Source organism: Lampris incognitus, chromosome 5 (genome assembly GCF_029633865.1).
Source record: "Lampris incognitus isolate fLamInc1 chromosome 5, fLamInc1.hap2, whole genome shotgun sequence".
NCBI classification, from domain to species: domain Eukaryota; kingdom Metazoa; phylum Chordata; class Actinopteri; order Lampriformes; family Lampridae; genus Lampris; species Lampris incognitus.
In genome coordinates, this window is record NC_079215.1 from 13111855 (window position 1) to 13135772 (window position 23918).

The following is a 23918-nucleotide window of genomic DNA, read 5'->3' on the forward strand; positions in this document are numbered from 1 at the left end:
ATGGCAGCCTCCGTCGCGTCGGCTGGACTAATACGTAACGTCAATAACAACTTAGCAATATTTTACCCAAAGATTTTGTTTCACCAAGTACACAGGCGATGTATAATTAGGCGAATATGCGCATCCCGACCTAAAAGCCACTCGCGTCTGAAAAGTAAAAGGTAAGTGACTGGCAACGCTATGTCCGCCTGCATCACCGTGTACTCGCATGTATCAATACCCAGGGCTTCTGGTGCAGAGAGAGACTGGGAATAAAAAACATTCTGAACTGAGCCCGACGACCTCAGTTCACCCACACATGAAAAAAGAAAAAGCGACTTGCTTGTGTCATTTTCTTAACCACGTTTGTCTAATCTCTGTTTCTATCCAAGTGCCCCCAAGGAGTTGACCGGGGTTGTGGGTTTGGAGATCCATGCTCAGATACACTCCAACTCTAAACTGTTCTCCGGCTCACAAGTTGGCTTTTCAGCACCGCCAAATTCCCTGGTGTCGTTCTTTGATGCCTCTCTACCTGGAACGTTACCGGTAAGGGATTTAACGTTAAACTAAACCAATTTCCCTGTAAGGGACAATAGATATACTTTGACACCTCAATGCTAGGAAAAAACAAACAAACAACTCTTTGCTCAGTCACTTGCACTGTCATGCTGACATGATGTTCATTTCTTTCCTCAGGTCCTCAACAGACGATGTGTTGAGGCTGCAGTTATGACAGCATTAGCTCTCAGCTGCACCATAAACAAGATCTCGCTTTTTGACAGAAAGCACTACTTCTATGCTGACCTCCCTGTAAGTTTTCCCTGCGGAGCCTCTTTTTCTCCATGTCTGAGACATGCCCAATTGGACTGTACGTATGTAGGTTTTGATGGTAATGAAAGAGAAATAGTATCGGACTGGGCTGTATCCTGTATCTCAAAGCATTTTAGAGCCGCCTCTGCCTTGCATGCTGTTTCATCATTACTATTTTGTGTTAAGACTGAACTAAATTGGAGCCCCTCTCCTCTCGTGTATCTTTCCCATTTAACTGCTGTGCCCCAGTTATGATTGAAATGGTAAGGGAGTGATGCTGAAGCAGCAAAAATGCATATGCCACTCAAATAGACGACTGAGCTATTAAAAGAAGAGATGAGCATTGTCTAGTGCTTTTTCTGTTTCACATTATCCACAGGCCGTTCCTGTTACATTTTATTTTTATATTTTGGCCCCAGCTCCCTATTCTGAAGAATGGAATTTGTCTTATTTATCATGAATAGAACAATGTGGGAAAAAGATGTGGTGCACCCACTGAAAACGGTCCGTCTCATTCAAGGTGAGAAATTTTTTTTGTGATTTGTGGCATTTTTAGCCTTTATTCAATAGCACAGTAGGAATAGACAGGAAACACAGAGTGAAGAGAGCAGGAGAAGACATACAGAAAAGGTCCGACAGCCGGATTCAGTAACACATTGCATAGATGCCTGGAAGTGGAAAAATATTTGAAAAAGGAAAAATAGAGGACCTTTGTAATGCTGATGGGTTACTCAAATTACATGTCATAAAAACATGGCCTGGCTAAAGTTCATTTTAGCTTGGCCTGGCTAAAATAAACTTCCCGGTTGAAACACAATGCATGAATTTTTTTTAGCTTTTAACTCTGTTATGCCACCCTTATGTGCTGACAACTTGGCAGTAAGTTAAACACCTTCCATTGTCTGCAGGTTTATTGATTAGCAAAAGGTGTTTAACTTACTGCCAAGTTGTCAGCACATAACAAGGGCGACATAGTGAAACAACGACGCTACAAATGGCATAAGATGTGTGCAGACGTTTGCTGATGGAAAAAGGGTATCCAAAAAAATCGCTGTTCTTTCTGCAATGTGTCTTCACTTCCAGACTGAAGTCACATGGGAGGCTAACTTCCTGTGTGTCTTAAAGGAACCACTACCCGTCGCAGAAAACAATTGAAATGACTTAGAAAAATGTCATTAACTAAACTACCGTAACAGAACATCCATTATGAACAAAATGGCTCCTGCTTGGTGCATTTCCCCCATACACTTTTTACTCTTGAACTTACTGCCAGGTATTAAATTTAATGCCATAATAGGATCAAGTAAGCCATTTATCTGAGTGTATGGACACCACTCATTTCACAGTGCTGTAAATGGCACCTGACACAAACACTTCCCAGCAGATTGTTCACACAGATGTTTCCTCAAGAAGTGTGTTATTATTGAATATTGGGGTGTGTGTTCATATCTTGTAACAGCATATGAGCGTGCATAGTATATGGAAAGATCATTCTGTATCTGTAACTTATCTATTGTTCCTTTGGGCTTAAAGAGTAACTGAAAACTTAAAGGTTACAAGAATGAAAAATGTACTTATTCTTGTTACCTTTTTTATCTGCACTTAATTTACTTTAACACTGTTCTGGAAATTCTCAAAGCCCAAATATTTCATAATATTTTTGTGTTAATAAGAATGATGCTCTTCCTGACAAATACAATAATTTTTCTGTTGCATCATCCTGCACTAGCGGTCATACACACGAAAAATGTCCAATGAATTGGAATGAGATTTCGAAAAGATGAAGCGTAAACTAGCCAATAGCGTATTGATTTTCACATTCTGCAGTCCACATTCAGAAAATTAAGCACATTATTATCGGGCTGTGCGTTTTATAAATGTTTGGCATTTGCCTCATTAAATTAGAGTGTATCATTAAAAAGAGCCAAATAATCAATATTAACACAAACAAAATGTCAGGCTGTAGTAGGAGCAAAGGTGCTGTAAATCTATATTTCCCAGTGACTGATCTTGTACTAATTTAAGGATTTAGTACATTGTGCACTTATAACAAAGCAAGGGTTCAGGAAATGTTATCTTCTTTTTTTTCTTCTTTTTTTTTTAGATCAGCGTGTTGCTTTGCTCCTTGCCTAATGGCTAGAAAAGTTGTCCAGCTTTTTTCAGAGACAAGGCTTCATGAGCTGCCAAATGCCCGCGTGAGGCAAATGTACTTATTGGAGTATGAAGCTCCAGTTGCTCTCTAATGAATGCAAAACTTCAGGGATGAGACGAAATGCTCTGAACAGGGGTCTAATTGGCTCTTCAAAGATATCTCTTGCCGACTACAGTGATACGAGTCAAGCAGCAGCCAGGATATTCCAAGCATACAATGCCTGTATTAATTTCACAATGAATTCCATCTTTGCAATGTTGAAGAAGCATTGGACTTAATGATGCCTCTTCCAACTGGATTTGGCTACTATCGCCTGTTTTTGTTGTAAGCCTCAAACGAGTCTTATTTGGTGAGTGATTACAGACCGAGGAACCGAAGTGTTATTTTATTTTATTTTATTACTTTATTGATCCCCGTAGGGAAATTCTTCCTCTGCATTTCACCCATCCTAGCCATGTAGCTAGCAGCAGTGGCCAGCCGCCGTGCAGCGCCCGGGGACCAACTCCAGTTCATCTTGCCACGCCTTGGTCAGGGGCACAGACAGGAGCATTAACCCTAACATGCATGTCTTCTTGATGGTGGGGGAAACCGGAGCACCCGGAGAAAACCCACGCAGACATGGGGAGAACATGCAAACTCCACACAGAAAGGACCTGGGATGACCCCCCCAAGGTTGGACAACCCCGGGGTTCGAACCTAGGACCTTTTTAGCTGTGAGGCGGAAGCACTAACCGCGCCACCATGCCACCCATGTTACTTTGTTCTATTGCTAGTATTTATCTGTAGTTGTCCCTTCGAATCTGCCTGACAATGATCCTCATGAATCAAGGTGTACAATTGCATTGCATTTTGGCAGAAATGCAATGCAAAAAATGAAATCTTATCAAATGAAAATATTTTGTATTTGGTACAATAAGTCCAATATTGAGTAGAATTATCTTGAATTATCTTATTCCACTGGCAGATAACTTTGCTTAGTTCAAGTTTTTTCTTGATTTTGGTCAATTTAATCTTGTTTTAAGAAAATGTGAATCTTGTTTTCTTAAAACAAGATTAAATTGACCAAAATCAGGGAGAAAAAAAAAACTTGAAATAAGCAAAATTATCTGCCAGTGGAATAAGATAATTCAAGATAATCCTACTCAATACTGGATTTATTGTACCCAATACAAGATATTTTCACTTGTTAAGATTTCATTTTTTGCAGTGTGCAAAAAAAGGTTAATGATAGCTATTTAAATTGCACTTGTCTTTAATTTCAAAAGTAAAGAAGCCCAATTATTTTTTTAAATTATTTTTAAAGTTTACACTCAAGTTTAAAGTTTATATGCAAGTGAAAATATCCCGTTCTTTTTTTTTTTTTAGGGAGGTGGAGGGATTATTACTTTCTGAACGTCAGAATTCAGGTTGTAATCAAATGTTATCAATTGAACTAACTGGTTATCGGAGTGTGGCGGCTGTAAATGGCGTAATCTTAATAGTAGAGGAAAGTTGTTCCCCCACGAGGGAAGTGTATCTTTAAACGCCATCAAAACCCTGTTTGAAAGCACATTCACTAATCCGCCACTCCCCTTACTTTCTTGCTGTACTTACCGAGGATTGCATCACCTCGCCTTTACATGAATTTTGAATGGCTCACACGCTGCGGAGGTGATGTCGCCCGCGTAGGGTATTTGTTTTTCTGTCGCGTTTCCTGTACAACACGCCGATGGCTACCTTTTATGAATTTCCAATTTGCCGAACGCGCCGTGCATAATAGCTGCCGCTGCCACTTCCGTGATCATTTAGGTTGTGTTGACCTTACCAGCTGCTCAGGAATAATGACCTGACCCGGCGCTGTGTGAAACAGTTTGATGAACTGCCGTCAGCGTGAACCTCATTCAGAGGGATAATGAGATATTTCCACATTAGGCCAAGTGTTTGAACCGGGATATTTTGTTTTAAAACCAAAAACAATGACTGGAAATTACCGTGCCCTTGGAGAATATCACCCATTTCTGAATGGAGTTTTGTGTTATTATGTGCCGTGATTGTGTTTTGTGGAACGCCACAGTTGCTCATGAAGTGATAAATGCGCTTGTCAGACAAAGCATTTCTTGTTTGAATTGAAATGGCAGCAACAGGCACGCGAGTTTAGGTGTTCATGTTTCTTTCATAACATGCCTCGCCGGCTCCATACTGATCTGCCACCACAAGCATGTCATTGCAATTTCCTTGAAATATTAAATATTCAGGTAAACGGGCATGGCCTGGATATTGAAACGTTGACATCTTTTTAATGAGTGTAAAGCATCTCTCTGTGTTACACGTCATAACTACCTGGACCAAGTAGGAAGAGCAGTTGGTTCACTACTTAAGCTGTGTGAAGCAACTGTTGAAATAAATGGGCGAATTGGAATCCGTAAAAGTAATACAAGTAATGTACAGTAACTGGAGTTTGTGTGTGTGTGTGTGTGTGTGTCTGTGGGCGAGACAGACAGACAGACAGACAGACAGACAGACAGACAGACAGACAGAAGCCTTGTCTACATTTGTGGTCTAGTCACTTGAAATGTCAAGAAATAAAGGACAAAAGCATCCGGGTAGCGTAGCGGTCTATTCTGTTGCCTACTAACACAGGGCTCGCCGGTTCGAATCCCCATGTCATCTCCGGCTTGGTCGGGCGTCCCTACAGACACAATTGGCCGTGTCTGCAGGTGGGAAGCCGGATGTGGGTATGTGTCCTGGTCGCTGCACTTGCGCCTCCTCTTGGCGGTCGGGGCACCTGCTCGGGGGGGTGAGAGAACTGGGGGGGAATAGCGTGATCCTCCCACGTGCTACGTCCTCCTGGCGAAACTCCTCACTGTCAGGTGAAAAGAAGCTTCTGGTGACTCCACATGTATAGGCGGAGGCATGTTGTAGTCTCCAGTCCTCCCCGGATTGGCAGAGGGGGTGGAGCAGCGACTGGGACGGCTCGGAAGAGTGGGGTAATTGGCCGGATACAACTGGGGAGAAAAGGGTGGGCGAGTAAAAATAAATAAATAACTAACTAAATGAAGGACAACTTGACAGCATCACTTACATGTAATTACTGTAGGACACAGCCTGTCTGTCAGTGTTGATAGGGCTTTGTCAAACTCCCAGTTTAAGGGTTTCTCCACCTTCTCCACCAATCCTTTGACAATACGCAACAAATAGCTGATAACCAATAAATAATAGCGACCAAGAATTAGTGAGAAGGAGAGGAATTGAATACGTCTTGTATGGCAATTTTTTACCATTTGATGTAGAAGGAGTTGGTTAGACACTGAACAATTATTGATCTGACACAACAATGATGCATAAAACAACTATGATTAACACAAAACACACAAATAAACAACCGCACACTTGCACAACTCATACTCTGCACACATACACACGCAAGTTCCACGTTTTAGCATGCCGATAAGTGTGATTAATGTGTAGCCTTGCGTGATGCGGTTGCCATAGTAACACAGCAAAAATGATACTCGGAGCAGCACACTTCTTAGCAACACGGCAGCAGATGAAATATTTATCCTCATGTCGTTGTGTGTCTAAACTGTGAATGAAATGGTGAGGCTCACAATACTGCAGCAAAATAATGATGCCCCCAAACAATGCGGTGCTCTAACAGCCCCATGTTTTTTGTTTTTTTTTAAATGATGCATTTTTACCTCACCTTCTGCCGCAATGTTATGATCACAAGCAAAGTGTGCGGATATTGTGGTGGCTGTTCTGCTAGCACATTCCCACAGTATCTTGGCAAGAGTTGCACTCTACATTCTGACAAAATCAGCAAATCGCCACTGGGCATTAGTCTTGCAACATATTTCCACAGTGAGCAGAAGACACTGCAATGAACTACACCGAATCCACTGTAATCGTGGTAAATGGGTTGAGCCTTGAAAAGGAACTAACATGGGTTGTGTACTGTCCATTATGGAAACCTGTATTCATCAACGGCCAGGATTATTTTAATATTGTTTCGCTGAATAGATAAAATAGAAATTAAAAGAAGAAGAAATAAAGAAAGCCACCTTATTTTGTCATCGTACGGTTACAATGAAATTTGTTTTCTGCATTTAACCCCTCCTATTGTATAGGAGCAGTGGGCAGTTGTGGTGCAGTGCCCGGGGACCGATTCCAGTTCTTTTTCCTATTGCCTTGGTCATGGGGACAGGCAGGAGTATTAACCCTAACATGCATGTCTTTCTGAGGGTGGCAGAAAACCAGAGCACCCGGAGGAAACCCATGCAGACACAGGGAGAACAAGCAAAAAAAGTTAGATTACCATTCCTACTGTCCTTCCTCCAAAGTGCCTCAACCTTGTTACAGTAATAATTGAAATGTAATCCTGTTTTTGTTTCTAGCTTTCCACTAACAGGGTTGGCTACAGACCACGTCCTTGCAGATGATGGTGGATGCAGTGCCTTGCTAAAGGACACTTAAACACACTGCATGTCAGCCAACATCTGTTTTTTTTCTAAATTGTTCTCAGACTGAAGGGCTTCCTCCGCTTTACATCTCCTTAAACTCTGTTGAACTGCATCTTTTTTTTTCAGGCTGGCTACCAGATCACACAGCAGCGGCAGCCCATCGCAGTAGATGGCACGCTGACATACAGCCACATGGGAGGGACCAAAAGAAGCCAAGTGCTCACCAAGACAGTACGGATCAAACAGATTCAGCTGGAGCAGGACAGCGGCAAGAGTCTCCACGATGACCATCGCAGCCAGACACTCATTGACCTCAACAGAGCGGGTGACATTACTGACCTACAGTAGGCAACTACGAGTGATATGGGATTGGTGTGGACTGGTACCATAGAGTTGTATGCCACAGGGGCGTCCGGGTAGCGTGGCGGTCTACTCCGATGCCTACCAACACAGGGATCGGCGATTCGAATCCCTGTGTTACCTCTGGCTTGGTCGGGCGTCCCTATAGACACAATTGGCTGTGTCTGCAGTTGGGAAGCCAGATGTGGGTATGTGTCCTGGTCGCTGCACTAGCGCTCCCTCTGGTCAGTCGGGGTGCCTGTTCAGGGGGGAGGGGGCGACTGGGGGGAATAGCGTGATCCTCCCACGCGCTACGTCCCCCTGGTGGAACTCCCCACTGTCAGGTGAAAAGAAGCAGCTGGCAATTCCACGTGTATCGGAGGAGGCATGTGGTAGTCTGCAGCCCTCCTCGGCTCAGCAGAGGGGGTGGAGCAGAGACTGGGACAGCTCGGAAGAGTGGGGTAATTGGCCGGGTAGGGAGAAAACGGGGGGGGGGGGGTTGTATGCCACAGCTCAACAGCATAAAAAATGGCCGAGGTTTAACGACAAACCTCTCTCTGTGTCCGACAGGCGTTGGTCTGATGGAGCTGGTGATGGAGCCAGAGATGAGCTGTGGCGAGGAGGCTGCCGCAGCGGTCCGGGAGCTTCAGCTCATACTTCAGACGCTGGGCACCTGTCAAGGGAACATGTCTGGTAAGGAAATTTGTCTTACGTTTTTTCTTCTTTCTTTTTTTTTTCACCCTCTCCCCCACCTGCTGTATTCTTCTCGACCTCGCTTTCTTTGAATCTCATTATTTTCTCCATCATTGTGCGTCATTGTTCTCTGTGTTTATTAGAGGGCCAGCTGAGAGTAGATGCCAACGTGTCTGTCCACAGGCCAGGGGAGCCCATGGGCATCAGGACGGAGGTTAAAAATATCAACAGTGCCAGATTCCTGGCCAGAGCTATAGGTGAGTGCCATCGAGAGTCAGCAGGTGGTAGTGGTGTGGGAAAGTGGGGCTTTTACTAAGTACGGCATGGTATTATCAAGGTGGATAATGATTTTTTTTTTTTTGCGGGTTTGATAACGCGGGATAGGTATTTATATTTTACTGACTGTGTTTTCAACGGTTTTCCGTCTGAATTGGTCTTAACTGGGTGGCTGAACAAATAGACGTAATGTATGACACCTGTACTCGAGCTCACACATACTTGCACACATTTGCAAGCTGTCTCGCCCTGACATAACAGGTGATGGACTCGGCTGAAGGGTAATTGTGCGTGTGCTGCAATTCAAGCTTTTAACAGTCAAGTCACTGGCATATACAGAGAGACCAAACACAAGCATACATGCATACACAAGGTCTCGCAGTTTTCTGGCTTTGCCTGTTTGAATTATAACTAAATCTTTCCCCCGGAGAAATCTCTTAAAAACTTTCTCCTGCCTAAACTTCATTTATTGTGTTTGTTGCACCCTTAAATGAGGAGGACAAATAAAGGAAGAGGGTTTTCGTTGACTTAAAAACAAGATGGAGAGAGTCATTAAGAGCTAATTAGGACAGGAACATGGAAGACAAAGACATTAAGACAGAACAGTACTTACGGCCGACAGTAACAGGTGAAGCATGGGAGCAGAACTGACAAAAACTCACAGCTACTCAGCTGTCAGACGGCAGAAAGCGCGCTCATTCAAAAGAATATATTTTCTTTCTGCCTTCATTTCAGTTGCTGTTAACAGAAATTCACTGTAAAAAGCTGACAAAAAGCCAGTGCTAGAAAATTTTTACGTGCTGGAAAAACCCGAGTTTCAACTCGATCTGACATGCCTCGATGCCGTACTTGAATTATTTTCCAATTTAGTTGTTTCAAATGTTGTCAGCTGCAGAAGTGGTATTCAAAAATCACGGTGGAAAACATCATTCATTACAGTTCTAATGGGGCAGCAGTCAGAGCCGTCAGGCATGCCGATGTGTTGCAGCAGATGTTTACTCTTCACCAACAAACTGTTTGTGTGTGCCAGAGTTAATGGGACGTGACTGTGTGTGTTTTCAAGTGTTTGTACGTGCACGTGTGTGCTCCTATATTCAACAGACTATGAGATCCAGAGACAGAAAGGTGTTCTGGAGAGCGGGGGGACAGTGCAAAACGAGACACGGGCCTACGATTCCAAATCGGGGTAAGAGAAGCGGAGACTGAAGCCTCTCGGCCAAGCCTTGCTTACCCTAACATACTCTCTAATTGGCGTGTGAGCCAGCCCATTTCATTAGCAGCCCGGGCCAGGGTCTGGATAAAAGGTGGCAGTAATAATGATGGATGAGGCCATTTGCATGCAGTCTTCGTTCCGTGTTGTCTGTGAGCTACGCAATGCTGAGCCCACATAATAAGCCAGCTCTGCCACAGCTGAGTCCTCCGCCATTTCTGGAGTGCTCTCCATCCCACGAGGCCTTGATTGCCTGAGATGCCTTGTGGAGAGCATTGGTATGTGTGTGTGTGTGCTCATGTGTGCGTGCGAACGATTGTGTATATCGTCTGTCCCAGAGTAAGGGAACACAATTCTGGCTTTCTTGGCTCACATGGTTCATGTTGGCATCACCTCACACCCGAGTCCACTCTCCCCACAAAAAGCCATTGGAAATGATAAGGTGCCTTCAGGGTTTGTAGTATAACATTTCAAGATGACGTTTTTAAACATAGCTCTGTTTCAGTGTTCAAACTTCCTTGTTTTGTTATTCGATTGTAGAATAACTTGCTTTTGATAACTGGCCCTAGATCAAGCCAGTTTTCGACATGTTTCGAAACATTTGATCCTGTGGTACAACTGTAAGTACTGTCCGGTTGATGCTTGGATTTTGTTTTCTAGAGAGACTGTGCCAATGAGAGATAAGGAGGATCTTCAGGACTATAGGTAAGTGTATATTTGTGTGATGTGCACACTCACCTATCAAGCCTTAGACCTCAGTCGAGTGTGTTATACTCACCTACTTGCCTCAGCTGAGTGCTTTTGTGTTATGGATGAATGATGGCCAGGACTGAGGATGATTGAGCCAGATGGTCAGATGTGAAAAGTCACAAGTGCGATATGAAGAGGATTACCGGAGCGACAACAAATGCTCGCCTCCACCTCTCTTGGTTTATTGGTATTGCTTAAGAAGCTTCTCCCCTTCCTGTATCCCTTTCCTCCAGGTTTATGCCAGAGCCCAACCTGCCCCCTCTGATTGTGTATGAGGACAACACATTATTGCCTGCTGGCGTCTTGGCGTGCCAGGCGGTGGTGGTGGAGGGAGTTAGGGAGGGCCTGCCTGAGCTGCCCAGCATCAAGAGGGACAGACTGGTGCACACACATGGCATCCTGCCCGAGCACAGCTTCACCCTGGTTGTGAGTACCTACGTGGATGTTGTGGTTTAGTGCGAAACTGGCTGCTCGTGCCTGTCCCTGCCTCCTCCCAGCCCGTATGTGTTTGAAAGATAACTCGATAGATAGATGGATACCACGCATTTCAACTGTTGTTATGGTATATATCAGGGTTCCCACATGTCCTGGGACACCTATAGACTAATTTTCTGGTTCATTGCCTGGAAAATGATGCATTTAATCAGATATGCTGAAATTATTTATTGAGGTCACTAAAAATTGTCAAGTTAGATTATGAAATTGTCCTTTTACTTGCTGTGATAGTAATTTTTTGTGTAATTTTTAGGTGAGATTGCATATTTTTAATCAGATTTTTAATTGCTGGGAGTGTTTGAAGTGTAGGCGGTAGTTTAGTCACCAGCTAAAATTTACACAGTCCATTTAGAGACTGTTGAGGCTTCCACTAATTGCTAATGCTGAATAATATGACCTTCCATGAGCAATGGCCGTCATGTTTATTCAAGCAAAAGTCCTGGAAAATGATTTTCTAAAGAGTGGGTTCCCTGATCTGTTGCAGGGTGAGGATGGGTTGATGGACTACTTTGAGGCGGTGGTGAAGAAGACGAAGAAACAGCCGAGGAAGGTCATCGGCTGGGTTATAAATGAGCTTTTGGGTCACCTCAGACAGCAGGACCTCAGTGTGATACAAAGGTGAGAATTTGATTCACGCTAAGGTAGTAGCTCCGTACTTGAAATTATCGCTTAACAGTCTTAAAATGTATTCAGTGAGTAAATATATAGCATCAGGTAAAAAATAAACTATCATTTTGACTGCTACAAGTCCTATAACACTGGAGTAAACATCTGATGACCAGCTGCATTTTATACAGGGTGATCCTGTATAAAATGCCAAGAGACTGAGTCTCCAGGATTGGATCTTTTGAAATTTTTAAATATTTGACAACTTATACGGCGCAGTGGTTAGTGCAGTGGCCTCACAGTAAGAAGGTCCTGGGTTTGAGCCCCGGGGTAGTCCAACCTTGGGGGTCGTCCCGGGTGGTCCTCTGTGTGGAGTTTGCATGTTCTTCCAGGGTCTGCATTGGTTTCCTCCAGGTGCCCCGGTTTCCTCCCACAGTCCAAAGACATCTAGGTCAGGTGAGTCGGCCATACTAAATTGTCCCTAGGTGTGAATGTGTGTGTGTGTGTGTGTGTGTATCGGCCCTGTGTGATGGTCTGGCGGCCTGTCCAGGGTGTCTCCCCGCCTGCTGCCGGGATAGGTTCCAGCATCCCCGCGATGCTGAGAGCAGGATAAGCAGTTCGGATAATGGATGGATGGATGACAACTTATATGCATAGCAGCTATGAATCACATTTAACTCAACCATAATAATGTCCATCCATCCATTATCCGAACCGCTTATCCTGCTCTCAGGGTCGCGGGGATGCTGGAGCCTATTCCAGCAGTCATTGGGCGGCAGGCGGGGAGACACCCTGGGCAGGCTGCCAGGCCATCACAGGGCCAACACACACACACACACACACCTATTCATATCTAGGGACAATTTAGTATGGCCAATTCACCTGTTCTACATGTCTTTGGACTTTGGGAGGAAACCGGAGACCCTGGAGGAAACCCACGCAGACACGGGGAGAACATGCAAGCTCCACACAAAGGACGACCCGGGACAACCCACCAAGGTTGGACTACCCCGGGGCTCGAACCCAGGACCTTCTTGCTGTGAGGCCACCGCGCTAACCACTGCGCCACCATGCTGCCTCCATAATAATGTTTTTATGGATAATTGGAGAAAACAAAACAAGAAATTACTGTCTATTAAAGCCACAGTATTTAAGCTTTAGATTTTTTTTTGCATTAATTTCGCTCCAAAACATCTCTTAATGTTGACACACGGACTCATCGTCTGCTGTGACCAAGTTTCATAGACCAGTGCAGCAGCAGGGCAGACATGATCCTCCCAGATGTTTTGCAGCGAGCCTCGCCCTTCTGACCAATCAGAGAAGCTCAGTCAGCTTTGTGCAGGCAAGCCGACATCCACGCTTGGCATTTCTCGGGTGACGCCCCATTTACAGTAGACTTGCCTCCCTTGGCCAAATGAAAATAGCAGTTTTTATCTTTATAAATACTTGACCTTTAAGTAAAACATCACAAGAAAATGCAGTGTAACTAAGAGAAAAAATATTTTTCACTTGCATAGATTAACAACTGCGATTCATTATACCTTCTTCACTACATTATTGTAGATCTTGGGTACAGGTGGACAAGACTGCCAGTGAAAATAGCGATTCTATCTTCATGAGTATTTTACCTGTAAGCACAAAAGTGCTTCACAACAACAATGTTGGTGTAACTAAGAGATCAACTGAGGGGAAAAAAAAGTTTTTTATACACATAGATTATCAACAAATTATATTAATGACTATTATAATTGGCAGGCTCATGAGCCTATTTCCATTTATTTATTCACAGGGACAATGCACATTAATCAACATTTCTGTAAATGCACCAGATTTAGCCAGCAGACTCATTTTCAGCTGTAGTCCCTGGCCTGGGCAAGGGCTGGAGGGAGGGTAATTTCTCCAAACTTTCATATTATAGCTATATATTGGGTGAAAGAAACAATTCAGTTCAATTCAATTCAATTTATTGTCATTGAAAACAATGTGCAGGCACATGTTAAAAAGGAAATAAAGGCTGTGGCTTCGCCAGACAGTGCAAGACAGACATAGACAAACACAGTATAACATATACACAGATGAAGACCAAAAGCTAAAAATAAGTTTAAAAAAAAGTGCACGAGTACAAAAATATTTAAAAATATCCACAGACATTCATTCAGTGGGTGGCCAGGTTCAGATGGGCAACAGCTTGGGGAAAGAAGCTGTTTTTGAGCCTGGTAGTGCGGCTCTGAGGCTCCTGTAGCACCTCCCAGAGCGCGGGGTGGTGGGGGACAGTCCATGGTTGGGGTGGGTGGGATCTCTGCTGATGCTGAGACCCCTTTGAAGGCAGCGTTTGTGATAAATGTCTTTTATGGCTGGGCGCTGGGTACCGGTGATATGCTGGGCCGCCTTGACGACTCGCTGCAGAGCTTTCTGGTCTACTGAAGTGCAGCTGCCGTACCACACTGAGATGCAGCTGGTCAGGGTGCTCTCTATGGTGCAGCGGTAGAAGCTTGTGAGAATTTTGGGGGATGGACGGGCGTTCCTCAGCCTCCTCAGGAAATGCAGGCGTTGTCGGGCCTTTTCCACAAGGGCCTGGGTGTTTGATGTCCAGGAGAGGTCCTCGCTGATGTGGACTGATGTGCGAAATAGTGATAATTGAAACTTTTCCATTGACAAAATAGTAAACCTGATGAGAAGGTGTGTCATGGGTGTCTTGTGCGGGTGGGTGTAATAAGTAGGAATCAGATTAAATTTCAATTCTTTGGTCTGATCCCTCTACCTATTACACTCACGACACACATTCTCATCAGGTTTACTATTTTGTCAAAGGAGAACTGTACCGGCATTGCTACAGTCTCCCATATCAGAACAAAAAGGCAAAAGGCAGGAGTTAATTCTACTCTCTAAACTGGATGTCGCACAGACGCACAACCCGATAGAAAACAAACAACTGCAACAGTGTCCGTGTTGATATTTTTATCTATACTGGAAGCAGTAAACAAAGTTAGATGAGTAAGTTCAGACAAACAGTGCGCGAACCAGATGGCAGTCTCCCCTCAATCTAACTCCAGTATACTCTCTCCAGGCTGTACTTCCTCATGCAGTTGACGGTACAGATAATTCAGTATATCCATATGTACAAATGGACTATCCATCGACTGGTATTTTGACCAGTATTTCCTCTGAATATATAGCACCTGAGAAGTCCCTTTGCCCGCCTGACGGCTCATCAGACAAAACTCATCATAAGGAAGCCTATTTTGACAAATCCAACTACAGTGGTGAAATTATTACTTTATAGAAGACTAGGAATAGATTTTGTAGAGCTTTTAAAAAACAGGAACTTTGCTTTCAAAGGCGATGAAGATCTCTATCTAGCCACCAGCTCTCTTGTCTAGACAGCAAGTATTTCCCCAGACAACAGCAGTAATTTATGTGGTGTAGCCGCTCACAACTCGTTATGGCAGCTGTGTCATGATGTACATTCGGTTGTACGTGTCAGATGTTTGACTTCGATCTGCAGTTTTATCACCGTGGCAGGCGAACCGACTGTGGAACTAAATAGAAAAATTGAAATATCATGGATGTGGGTTGTTTTTTAAAAGCCTCTCAACAAAGGGTCACTTACCAGGTCATGTCACCAGATGAATGAACTTAGCTCACCTTTACTGATTTATTATTGATACTTCCTGATCAGTCCAGAATCATAATATAGTCTGTTGTTGGATTTAGTCAGGGGCTTACATCTGCACAGAGGCAAGAAGGTTTTGGTTTTGTCTCCTCCGCCAGTTTGTTTTTGAATGTTTAAATAGTAGAATAGGTGATGTTTGTTTTGTGTCTAACGTTGCATCCCACCTTCCCTCAAAAGAATGGAAAGTGGGACCGAAGGTATGCAGCCAAGTAGCAGACAGAAAGGAAATAGAAGGGGCGTCCGGGTAGCGTAGCGGTCTATTCTGTTGCCTATCAACACGGGGATCGCCGGTTCAAATCCCCGTGTTACCTCCGTCTTGGTCGGGCATCCCTACAGACACAATTGTCCATGTCTGTCCTGGTCACTGCACTAGCACCTCCTCTGGTCAGTCAGGGCACCTGTTCGGGGGGGACTGGGGGGAATAGCGTGATCCTCCCACGCGCTACGTCCCCCTGGCGAAACTCCTCACTGTCAGGTGAAAAGAAGCAGCTGGCGACTCCACATGTAGGAGGTATGTGGTAGTCTGCAGCCTTTCCTGGATTGGCAGAGGGGGTGGAGCAGCGACCGGGATTGCTTGGAAGATTTGGGTAATTGGCCAGGTACAATAGGGGAGGAAAAAAGGGGGGGGGCGTAGGAAATAGTGCAGCACAGCCTGTTACTCTGTCAAGAATTAGAATAAGAGAGAGAAAATTAGTGGTGGAGAAGGGTATTTTTGAAGCAGATAAATAAACACAGTGGCATATAAGACCATCACGGTCCATTTGGTTGTTGAGAAGAGCCACTGTTCAGGGTTTCATCAAAGAAAAGTAATTTGTTCTGCAAACAGCTGTCAGTGAAAGAGGACAGACGCTGGTTCGGTGATTTATTTCTAATTTATTGCAGCATGATGACAGAATCACCAAAAAATTCCATCAGGATTCATTTGATGTAATGTCAAAACGGGAAAGCTCATTTAAAGTGACATCCAGATTGCTCAGCTAGACAAGTGCGTCCCACATGGACTCGGGCATAATCAAAGGACTTTTTTTTTTATTAAATCAGCACGTGACCTTTACTACGTTTCATCTCTCTCACCTGTATTGACTGTCTCTCCCCTTAAAGGACCACTGCGGCGATTTTCGGCCTTATCTCTATCCATGCGTATTTGAGATATATTGTGGGAAACATCTGCAGTTGTTGCCGATGTTCTCCGTGTCTCCGGGACGTAGTTGCAAAATTGTTCTTCCGGCACCAGTGTCGTCATTTGACACATCAGTGACGTAGATGGTGACAAGGAAGAACTACAGGCAAGTTCAGCTTGGATTTCTAGTCTCTGCCTCCGGGGAGCGTGCTCTAGATGTCACTCAAACAAACCTTTCTTGTTTCGTCGCCTTGTATTGCAAAGTAGCTGCGTTTCCAACAGCAAAAACGGCGTCCCAAATTGTGCGTGCGGAGGATCTGGTGGACGAGGGTACGTTTTACTGCTGCAGTGAATTTCAGCATGGGCAGTTTTCGTTGGATGCTGTCGCCGACGCCAACCCCGAGACAGCCTGCGTATGCATTCCCATGCATGAAGGTTCTACTCCTCACATGGACAGAGGTGTGTTGGAAACGCTCTTCAGGATCCTGAAGATAAACTGGAAAAGACAACTAAGACCAGGAGGGCCGTGAGGGCAGATGACCACTGAGTGAGTATATCTTATCACCCAACACCATGCTTTTGCCAGCAAATAGTTATAGGCTAGTGTGGCGATACACAGCAACATCGGACAAGCAGTTTTCTCAACACGTTTGTACTGCATGGCAACCTCTTGTTACCCAGATGTCTCACTAATTTCCTGTTGGCGAGCACGTTCCTCCGTCAAACTGACCAAAAAGTTGCCCAGTGTATTGTCCCCCTTATGTTATTTGCTGTCTTCACTTAGGTAACTTGCGATTACAGTGACTACTGTGTTGACTACCAAAACCGGTACAGTTGGATAACAACCGGAACTGGCGATTGGTTTAATATGCAGGGCAATTTGCACTTGAAAACTGTGTTAGATCGCCGGTCTCAGTCGTTATGCTTCTGTGCTGCTTATAAGGGTGGGGATACCTGCAGTCAGCTGAGACTGATGGAAGTCCCTTAGATGAGGGATGAAATGTTTCTCCCACTAAACTTTGTGTACCGAATGAGCTGATTCAATTTTCTGGGGATAACTGCTAACATTGCAGTATATGAGCAGTACTTGCATGGCTTCCTGATGAATAACCACCTTCTTTACTGTCTTTTTCTCTGTGCAGACAATATCATCTCAGTACTTGTTTTTTCGAGTGGGTGATGCAAGGGGAGAAGCTTGGCAAAGGGAACCGTCTCCTCTTGCCTGCCTGTGTCGTACATCGCATCAGAGCCAAATAGCCTTCCCCCCAGTGGTGGGTACAGAGGGCATGCTGAAGTGGAGGAAGCAGCGGACGAGCTCTGACCATGTGATATGCAAGCCTTTGTGGACACTTTTACCTTGAGGCTTGTTGGGGCTGATCTAGGCTTTGCCTTGTCAAATTATGTGCAATATGCTAAACATTTACTTGAATATTGAACAACAGGTTGTAACGTGTTGCTTTGATTAAAGTTGTTTTCTATATATATATATATGACCTCGAATTGTTTATTTTAACACTAATGACATCAGAGTTGGCTGCAGGTACATGTCAGATATATATAATTATGTGTCAGTTGCATGCAGAATCATACCTGCTGGCTTATACAGAGGTCATGACATTTTACTTCAGAGGCAAGATGCATTGAATTTTCTTTCGACACAGGGCAAATTAATTTTTTGGGAGAGGGTGATATATAGTTAAAAATAAATCACTTGTGGCAGAATGGGGAAAGCTATTGCCTTTGGGGTGTGTTTTCTAGGTGAGAGGGAATAAGAGCTTTAAAAACCCATTTCATCCTGGAAACAGGGCAATTAAACAGAACCTGTTATTTTTTATTATTTTTTTAAATTTAGGCATTTTATAAAGACCAAAATAGGATGAAATATCAACGCATAGTACAAAATGTTTATATTTTTGTAAGACAAAGATTCAGTAAATGTCGGTTTTCTCTCCGTGGCCAAGATGTGTTATTTCCAAAGGTAATGAGATCTATCTGCATCCTGGCATGACTGCCTGAGAAGACATTTTGAAGAACACCCATTTCAGACTCAGCGACTAGTCCAGGTTATGCATGGCTAAGAAAAACTATCAACATAATCAGAGTCAGAAATACTTCGTTGATCCTCGGGGGGAAATTGAGTCATGGTACAGTTGCTCACATCGTAGAAGAGAAAATATCTAAGCATAGGTGAAATTATTAGAAACATGTAAAAATAAGAAATATGTAAAACTGTGCATTACACAATATAGAATATAGAAAAATAAACATGTAAACATTGCAGAATGTACAGTATTAATGCTGTTGTAATACAGCATAAATATACACCAGAGTATTGCACAGTTTAAATATTGCACATTTAAGTTAAATTATTGTACTGTTAAGTCGGTATTGCACAACTGAAATTATAAGTTAAGGGGTCACAAAGCCACTGACGGGTGAAATAACGCTAAAGGGCCATTAATTGAATTGCCCAGTATTTTTATTTTTCCTCGGCCACTTTGCTAGACTTCTCATTTCGTCACTTTGGAAAACGGGGCTGGTGCTTCACAGTTGTTTCTTGTTTGGATGGTTTGGGAACTGCTGTTTGGGGGAAGACCAGGCGGGGGGAGCGGGAGTGGTGACGTCCGCACTTTGTAGGCAAAGGCAGGGTCCCGTCTTCGTCCAGTGACACGTTCAACGAGGCACACTATGAAATTGTGCGTGTGAGGTTCGTAAACAGTCTTCACAACCCATTGCCTTTTCCTCCAGTAGTAAACAAGTTTCCTTTGCGCCTCACCTGAAATGAAAAGATATGTAGGGGAACAACAGATGAAGACTCATGCCCACTGTCATATTTTCATCACCTTTAAAATGGTGATGGTGAAGTGTTCAGTTTATTTAAAAATTTTAAAAAAGGAAAACAACTTGGGGCATAGGTGACAATGTAGATTGTTCACATTGATGTCTATGTTGACATCAAGTGTCATAGTAGCTGTTATTATATAGAAAAAAATACCAAGATAATATACAAGGTACGAGGGAGCAATTCTATCTACTATATTGATTGGACACAATAGGGTACATTGTTGGGCGTAATTTCATCACCAATTGCCAAAATTATCCATCCATTATCCGAACCGCTTATCCTGCTCTCAGGGTCGCGGGGATGCTGGAGCCTATCCCGGCAGTCACTGGGTGGCAGGCAGGGAGACACCCTGGACAGGCCACCAGGCCATAATTATGATATGATTAAAAAAGTGGACTTTACAATTTGGTTGATTTGATACTATAATAATTTCATATTTGTGTGTGTCAGCCCTGTGATGGCCTGGCGGCCTGTCCAGGGTGTCTCCCTGCCTGCTGCCCAACGACTGCTGGGATAGGCTCCAGCATCCCCGCGACCCTGGCAGCAGGATAAGCGGTTTGGATAACGGATGGATGGATGGACCAAGATAATACGTATGCATTTTCTACCTTTGCTGTTAGTGGCAGGCTTCCTCTTCACATTATTCAGCAAAGTTGCCTCTTTCTCTCAGGGCCATGTGGGAGAAGGGCATGTTCTTCAACATTGCAGAGTGGAACACTTACAACGGACCTACGTTAAAAAAAAAGAAAAAAAAGAAGTACATCGTTTTCAGAAATTAGATTTCTTCAACAATGATGTTTTCAAAAAGTGACTGATGCAAAGTACAATGCTCACCTGTATGTTTAAGAGGCCCATGTTTTCCAAGTCCTTCAGAAGACACTTGTCTTGGACCAGAGCACACAAGTTCTCATAGACAAGGGAGTGTGCCTATAAGCACTTCTTCTTCATGGCCTCCTCGCTCAGTGCTGCTCTACTCCATCTTCATCAGTCCAGCGGTGGACATCCACCACGTGGTGTAGTGTTGATAACCACTGCCGCTTCATTTCCTGTATAACAAAATAGGACATTTAGGGTGCTTAGAGATTAATGTACTGTTTGCAGACATGCTTTAAAGTCCAACTGGGCTCTGTGGGAAAGCCTTAGTAGTCCCTTGACAAAGTGTTTTCAAACAAAAAGCTGGGTGCATATTTACAAAATCAGCATGGCTGAGAGAGCTTTTCACCTGTTACATAGAAAGCTTGGGCATGGATGGATAGTTAGGACCACTAGCACGGTCCCAACTATCCACCCGGGTTAGAATTTTTGGTCTAGCATTTCTGCTGTTATGCACACACGGTTTGTCCCACACAGTCTGTAAATTAACTTATAGTAAATCAGTGCATGAATAGAACAGTCCGTGACTGCATCTCATTTACCTGTTTGCTCTGCATGTTGCAGATGAGCACCACACGTGGTACAAGTAGAGGCAGTCTGTTCTTCAGTCTACGGTGACGGAGCAAAAATAACCGTGATCGGCAGGTGTACCTGTAAACCTTCTCGGTGCTAAATAGACCAGACACACAATAAGGAACTTCGCATGCTATGCAGTCAGTGTAACTGGCGTTAGCTAGAACCAGCCTACCTCTCTATTCGACCCCTGTTCTCCGGGGGTTCTGCGGCACCATGGCCGATAGCTCTTCCGAAAAGGTGTCTTCAGCAATGCCTTGACGCCTCCTCCTTCGACTCTGACTGTACTATGTCCCTGCCTGTTGCAGTCATCTGCGGTCAATACAGCACGCGCGCTGGGGAATTTATTGCGTCACTCGACCATGTTTGCGCTCAACGCTGATTGGACAGCCACTAAAAACCATTTAATTATCAAAAGAAGGCTGAAGCTGCCATAAAATATGTCTTTAAAAACAGATCAGTTGAAACCCTGCGTACAACTTAGGCTTTCTACGTAACATTACAAGGCAGGTGAGTAATGGAAGATTTATCATTTTCACCTTATTTGCCCGTGTCCCGGCTGGAAAATAAGGCAAATTAGCCCCAGGAAGTGTCCTACACCTGGGTGCACCCTGTATCCACTCACCGTGCTCTAACAGCCCATTTTGGAGCTGTCACTCTCTGGTTGCCCAAGGGGATAAACAACCCGAGAGGAGATGCATATAATTACAGTCGCAACTTCTTTCTCCGCCTCCTCCTCCTCCACCACCACTTCCATTTCATCTCTCCAGTGCTATAACCTATCCATTATAAGAAATTAATAAGTTGTCCTTTCACCTGGTTTCAGCCCCATCTCCCCCTCTGCCCTGGCTGAGCTGCTGGAATTCCATGAGACGGGACACATCTCCTCCTCCGCTGCCAAGCAGGTTCGTCTAGACTTCACTATCCGTGCACTTCTCTCTCTCTCTGTCGGTCTACATGTACATGTTTTGAATAATTTGTGAAAAGAAGTGACTTTTTTTTTTCAACTAACTTCCCTACTCTCAGGTTTTCCAGGAGATGTGGAAAAGCCCTGGGAAGACGGCCCACCAGATAATCCAAGAGCAGGACCTGCAGATGGTTAGCAACACCACAAAGTTACACGACATTTGTCAGAGGGTGGTTGACTCCCACCCTGAGGAGGTGAGACTACACAGGACAGTCCTGCTGTCCCCCAACACACACACACACACACACACACACACACACACACACACACACAAGCACGTATAAATAGTTCCTACATACTTGCGATATTTTTAAGTAAATGAGTTGCGTCTTTACATGCTTAGTTACATGAGACCAATGTCTTTCTCTCAGGTCCAGGCTATCAAAAACGGGAACAAAAAAGTTCTTAACAAACTGATTGGCTTGGTTCAAAAAGAGACCAAGGGCCGGGCTGACCCAGTGTCGATGCGGGCCATCCTTGAGGAGAAGACTTCTTCATGAACGTCAGACTGTTCTTAGACGTTATAACATCATGCCGCCACCACAATCACCAAGGCTGAGATCGGGCTTATGACACGTATTACTTTTGCCTTCATTAAAAAAAAGGTAATGATGCCTTGATGTAAATGTGAATACAGAGATACACAAGAGATGATATGTCCTTGATATTTAATTTTTAGAGGTGTCGTGTATAGATTCACTAGAAGGGACATGCATTGTTTTGTATTTTCTGCAGTTGTGAAGCTGTAACTTTGGTGCACTTTCTGTGTGATGTGAAATATAAGCAAGCCAGACAGAATATTAGTCCTATAAATGGTTCGTATCTTTGACCAGGTTGGGTTTCTTGACAAATAAGGGGAGAAGAATGGGTAAAATGTCAGATTATGTGGTTTCCTCTATTCGGGTATACACCATCCACTTAATGGTAAAGCTCAGTATTCCACCACCACCTGTCAACAGTGTGCAAGGATATAAGAATGGTGTTGCTGTCATGGCTGTTTGTCCTGGCAGGGCGGCTACCACCTTGTAGAGCAATAGAGAGAGACCATGCCCAACTGAAAAAGACAGGAAAGGAGAGTGAGCAGTGAGCTCCCTCATGTGGTTTGCACACAAAGTACAGTCCACAAGACGTTCCACCCTGTTTTCCTGTACCCAGATCTGGTCAGTTCATCACAAAACTGTCACAATGTAATTATTTATCTGAATGATGCAACTGATATCCAGTGATGTTGATTGTAAATGATGAGGTCTGCCAATCTCTTTGTTTGGCACCTGATCCCATGCTAAAGGTAGAAAGACAAAATGTGCATTTGCATTTTTTGAAGCAATCCATCTTCCTTTTTTTTTTTGGAAGAGAACAACATAAACCAGGTAAGATGTATGGCTTTCATAGAAGCCTCCTCGTGACTTGAGTCCAAATGGTGCGAGTGGGGTTTTTTTTAATTATTATTTCAAAATAATGACATTATCTGGCCATTGTAGTGTGAAAACACATTTTTTTCAAGGGCCCTTAATGTGATTCTGTGAGTGTGGCTGAAAGTCATTGAAAGGGGTCTGAAAGATACCTTTATTTTCCCTCCCGTGACTTAGCATAGATATTGCGGTAAGTCTGATTGCATTCTAATCTAATACTGGCTGGAGACGCTGGGCCCATTTGACTACAGATGCCGGGTCAGGTTCATCACAATTTGGGTTTGTCTGGAAATTGAAGTTTAACAAATTGCTTTCGCGCTGCCATTTTCTTGAGCAATTTGTGGTCTTTATTGGAAATTGAGTAAAGTCCTCAACAGAGAAAAGGAGCACCACCATGGACTTAAAATACTGCATTTCTCAAATCATGTACTAATGTAAAGCATTTATAGATATAACTAATGTAGTGCATTTAAATTTTTTTTATAAAAAATCAATTTCATTTCACGCAGAACGGGGTTATCCACTTGTAGTGGTTGCGTCTTGAATCTGGGCTGAAAGACGTACGGTGCATTTTAACCAACTCGCTCCATCGTTTGCAGTAAGAGACCATTCTTCATCTCATGCGTCAGTGCCCAGGAGGAAGACCTAGCTTTCCCAAATGCTGTCTCTGGATAGACAGGCTGCCAGTGAGGAATAATGGACCTAG

General features: G+C 43.8%; 1 protein-coding gene across 1 annotated transcript; it reads left to right on the forward strand.

Annotated features, from left to right (window-relative positions):
• gatb (glutamyl-tRNA(Gln) amidotransferase, subunit B) lies at positions 1 to 22601 on the forward strand. Its single transcript, XM_056280776.1, has 13 exons — positions 1 to 161; positions 372 to 525; positions 676 to 789; positions 7507 to 7705; positions 8290 to 8412; positions 8556 to 8669; positions 9790 to 9874; positions 10559 to 10603; positions 10882 to 11074; positions 11628 to 11761; positions 21660 to 21738; positions 21860 to 21994; positions 22172 to 22601. Exons 1-13 carry the CDS (start codon positions 1 to 3, stop codon positions 22298 to 22300), a joined length of 1665 nt encoding a protein of 554 aa, XP_056136751.1. The 3' UTR covers positions 22301 to 22601.
• The last annotated feature ends 1317 nt before the right edge of the window (positions 22602 to 23918 follow it).